Below are 4,439 nucleotides of genomic sequence, written 5' to 3'. Positions count from 1 at the left end.
TTCCTCGCGTCCAATAGGGAGATGACTTCATCCCTCTATTTGAAAGACAAAACTCAGAATTCGTCATTAATAAATGTAGTAGAAGTTAGTCATGATTCAAGATGCTTTTGAAAATTGTAAAACCACTAGATTTTTCTTTGTCAGAAATAAAAAATATCTGTGGTTCTTATTTGCTCAAATTCTTTTTCTCCTAGAAGGTAGATTTTTTAAAAGGTGAATATGCACCAAAAGGTGAATAAATAAAGAGGGGGTTGATCTCCTTGCATAAAAATAAAATAAAATAAGGCAAAGATCCTTACAAAGACCTTGTGCAGCTTCTCACTAAAGAAGGCTTGGGCATGGACTCAACAAGTAAGGGAGAAGAGTTCAGAAGTTTAGAATGATCGGTGTTGCACCCTTCAGTAGTCAAGCATTGACAAAACATACAGAACCCACCTTGCTCGAGGAGTCAACAGAACGAGGGCAAAATTGGAGGTCCAGTCTCAGCTATGGAGTCTCAGAGCCAGAGTTTGAACTCCATTCTACCATGTCACATGATCTACACGGTCGCTGGGCATGTGCCCTTGGCGTTGAAAAATCTCTCTCTGTTCCTAGGGCACGAGGGCCGGAGAGTGGTGGTTGGAAGACGATGGGAGTCGAGGAGGCACTTGCTCGAATGGCCAACGAGCTTCCATCCACCGAAAATTTTATCTGCGTTGTGCAGAAATGCAGAGAAAACAAAGTTCTAGATCATGCCAAGCGCTTGCACACCCACATCTGTGAAAATGGGCTGGAAGATTATAGAGTGCTCGGGAACTACCTTGTTGCCATGTTTGTGGATTGTGGAAGCCTGTGTGATGCCCAGCAGGCATTCAACAGATTGCTGCATCAGAAAGAGCATTCATGGACTGCTCTCATCCATGGGTATATTGAAGGTGCACAATTGCAACATGCTTTGAATTTGTATCAAAAAATGAAAGAGGATCGTGTGCACCCTAGCAGATACACATTTCTAGCCCTCTTGAAGGCATGCACTAGGCTGAAATCCGTAGAAAGAGGTCGGGATATCGAAGCTGAGATAGCCAAAGGGAGTCTCTGTGGCGATCCTTTTGTTGGCAATGCTTTGGTAGATATGTATGCCAAATGTGGTTCACTTGCAGAAGCACAGGAAGTGTTTGACAAACTGCCAGTGCAAGACGTAGTTTCGTGGAATGCTCTTATAACAGGCTATGCAGAACACGGGCTTGGAAAGGATGCACTTAGGGGTTTGGAAGAGATGCAACTGAAGGGTGTGCCCCCAAATCCGGTCACATATCTTTGCAGTTTGAAAGCTTGTGGCAGTTTAGGAGCCCTTGATAGGGGCCGGAAGCTACACCTGGAGATTGCCAAGATTGGATTTGAAGGAGATCTTTTTCATGGCAACAGCCTACTGGATATGTATGGGAAATGTGGCTCACTTGCAGAAGCACGGCAAGTGTTTGATGATTTGGATGTTCGGGACGTAGTCTCATGGACGGCACTGATTTCAGGTTATGCTGAACATGGTTTCGGTGAGGAGGCTCTGACCTGTCTTGAACAAATGCGAGTAGAGGGTGTTTCACCAAATGCTGTCACATTTGTTTGTAGTTTGAAAGCGTGTGCCAGCATAGGAGCTGTATACGAAGGCCAAAAAACACACTCCCAGATTGTTAAAGAGGGATTTGAAAGAGCTTCCTTTGTTGGTAACACTTTATTAGACATGTATGCAAAGTGTGGATCGCTTTCTGAAGCCAAGGTAGTGTTTGATGAGCTGCCAGCTAGAGATGTAGTCTCATGGAGTGCACTAATTGCAGGATATGCCGAACATGGTCTCCATGAGGAAGTACTGAATCACTTTGAGCAGATGCAGTTGGAAGGCGTGTCTCCGAATGAATTCTCATGGAACGCTGTGATCTTGGGTGTCTCTGAGCAAGTCAAAAGTGAGAAGGCTCTTAATCTGTATCTGCAAATGCTAGAGAAAGGTCTGTTACCGAACAGCATGACCTTTGCCAGTGTTTTGAAAGCATCCGGCAACACAGTAGCTCTTCAAAATGGGAAAAAGATACATGCCCAAGTCTACAGAGTGGGACTGGAGGCTACTGAAGTAATACTAGCAACTGCTCTTATTGACATGTATGGAAAATGTGGGGGTATGGTTGAGGCACAGCAGGTTTTCGATGCTATGCTGAAGAGGGACCTTGTTGCTTGGAGTGCAATGATAACCGGATATGCTCGTCAAGGTGAGATTGAGTCCGTTTTTAGTACGTATGAGAGAATGAGAGAGGAAGGCTTACAGCCAGATGAGATGACTTTCCTCAGCATTCTCACTATGTGCAGTCATGCGGGCCTTGTGGAGAAGGGCTGGAAGTACTTTGAGTCTCTGAGCAACACTAATGTGACCACTTTGACAATTAAACACCTCAACTGCATGGTTGACCTCCTTGGGCGGGCAGGCCGACTTGATGAGGCTCTTTTGATCCTAGAAGGGATGCCTTTTGAACCTGATCTCGTCACATGTAGTACGATGTTGAGTGCTTGCCGAACATGGGGTAATGTAGAGCTTGGTAGACATGCTTTTGAATGTGCAGTAAGATTGGATGAAAAACATCAAACAGCATATATATTGATGTTCAACATCTATGCGGACGCGAACATGTGGGAAGAAGCAAAGAAAATTGAGATAATGTATGCGAAGCTACAAGCAAGGGATCTGTCAGGACAAAGCTGGCTTGAGATTGATGGCTTGGTTTATGCATTTGTGGGCACAGATACTCCCCATCTTCACAGCAAAAACATATACGAAAAGATAAAACATATAATGGAACAGCGTTTGCCAGATATTGACCACATATCAGAGGACAATACAAAGGATGTTGCTTTCTGTGAGCATAGTGAGAGACGTGCTGTAGTTTGTGGCCTTCTCAACACGCCTGAGATGACACCCATCCGTGTTGTCAAAAATTTGCGGATTTGTGATGACTGTCATGTCTTTTTAACTCTTATTTCCAAAATGGAGCAGCGGACCATTATCTGCAGAGATGCAAGTTGCTCTCATGCTTTCAAGAATGGGACATGTTCTTGCATTGACTATTCATCAGATTATTCATCACACTAATGCATGCCTGTGTTGCACGTTTAGCTTTGGGACAAATTTCTCACCAAGAGCAGCCACAAGCTAGCATAGGATGGGCAGTAAGCGAGATGCTGCAGTGGTACTACTCGTATAGTTATGTGCCAATGGAATCACGACCAACATGGCTCTTTGCCACAACTACATGTAAAATTTTTAAGGGAGAAGCATTTGCATGGAAAATCCGTACACCAGCTCTTTATGCACCTGGTTGTGCTTTAAAATCCCACAAGAGTTGAAAGATGTGGCTGCGCCTGTCTGCTGAGTCATCAAGTAAAGGTGTGACTTACTGACTTACTAACTCTCCTGTTTGAGCGTGTGTGTGCCCCTGCATTTTGCATTCAAAGATTATCAATTGCACTAGTTTTCATCAAGTTTATGGTGGTTGTTCCAGGTTCAGGTATTTGCCAACCCTGCAAATAAGCATTCTTTTTTCTTGAAGGAGGTCATTCATCCTCAAGAAGATTATCAAAGACATGGTTGGACTGAGTTTAACACTCAGCACTTGGTCAAAATGTTGCACGACTTGTGAGTTCAGCTTTCCTCTTATGAAAGTCATTATCTTGGATGCGAATCATATTACTGAGAGAAAGCTAATATGGTAATTCTTGGTAAGCAGCTTATCCGTGTGCTGCTTTCTTTTAGCCTAAGGTTATGTGCACCTATAAGTACATGAGTATGCATACAGTGTGTCAGAATGTGTGTGGTTGGTTACGTGCATCCATAGGCACATGGGTGCAAATACAATGCGTCAAAATGTATGTAGTTGGTTGGAAAGAAAAAAATGAAGAGAAAGACTGTAAGACTACTGTCACCAGCTGTGACTGTATATCCCTCAGGACTATGAGTGCCATCTTTGGGTACCATCTTTGACTTGCACAGTATTGGGCATTGCTCTGTGTGACGTAGTGTAAGAATACTGGTGCACTGCAGCTGAGAACACAAATAGAATGAACAGCAGGAGAAGACTTACAATGCAAGCATTCACAAATATCCTTCTTCAATCCTTGTACTATGCACAATGAAAATAAATACAAATGAATGTTTCTTTGTACAAAAGGTAACCCAAAAGGTTGATCTCCCTAGATCTTAGCCTTACTGCTGATGTAGACTCCTGTCAATGCTGCTGCTGATCTGTTTTCCAACCCTCCAATCGCTTGTATACTATTGCTCCCCTTGACAGAGCCCTCCAATCTCTTGTATACTATCACTCCTCTTGACAGAGCTCCCAGAATGGTGAGATGCTGAACTGAAAAACTTAATGCCTTATTTATAGGGGCTGGGGGAAGCTGGTCAGCCTGTATGATTGGTT

At 43.5% G+C, this 4,439-nt stretch overlaps 1 protein-coding gene across 1 annotated transcript; it reads left to right on the top strand.

Moving 5' to 3' along the window:
* The first annotated feature begins 285 nt into the window (after window positions 1-285).
* Window positions 286-4,187, top strand: LOC147638151 (putative pentatricopeptide repeat-containing protein At3g15130). Its single transcript, XM_086798084.1, has 2 exons — window positions 286-3,406; window positions 3,522-4,187. Exon 1 carries the CDS (start codon window positions 380-382, stop codon window positions 3,110-3,112), a length of 2,733 nt encoding a protein of 910 aa, XP_086654210.1. The 5' UTR covers window positions 286-379; the 3' UTR covers window positions 3,113-3,406; window positions 3,522-4,187.
* Window positions 4,188-4,439: the final 252 nt, after the last annotated feature.

Source organism: Cibotium barometz, chromosome 5, assembly GCF_041138505.1.
Source record: "Cibotium barometz isolate CiBa-2024 chromosome 5, ASM4113850v1, whole genome shotgun sequence".
Classification (NCBI taxonomy): Eukaryota; Viridiplantae; Streptophyta; class Polypodiopsida; order Cyatheales; family Cibotiaceae; genus Cibotium; species Cibotium barometz.
Note: the sequence above shows the minus strand (reverse complement) of the source record. Positions and strands in the feature narration are given on the sequence as shown.

Coding starts and splice junctions, on each gene's coding strand:
- LOC147638151 (XM_086798084.1), top strand. CDS start 380: ATGATCGGTGTTGCACCCTTCAGTAGTCAAGCATTGACAAAACATACA.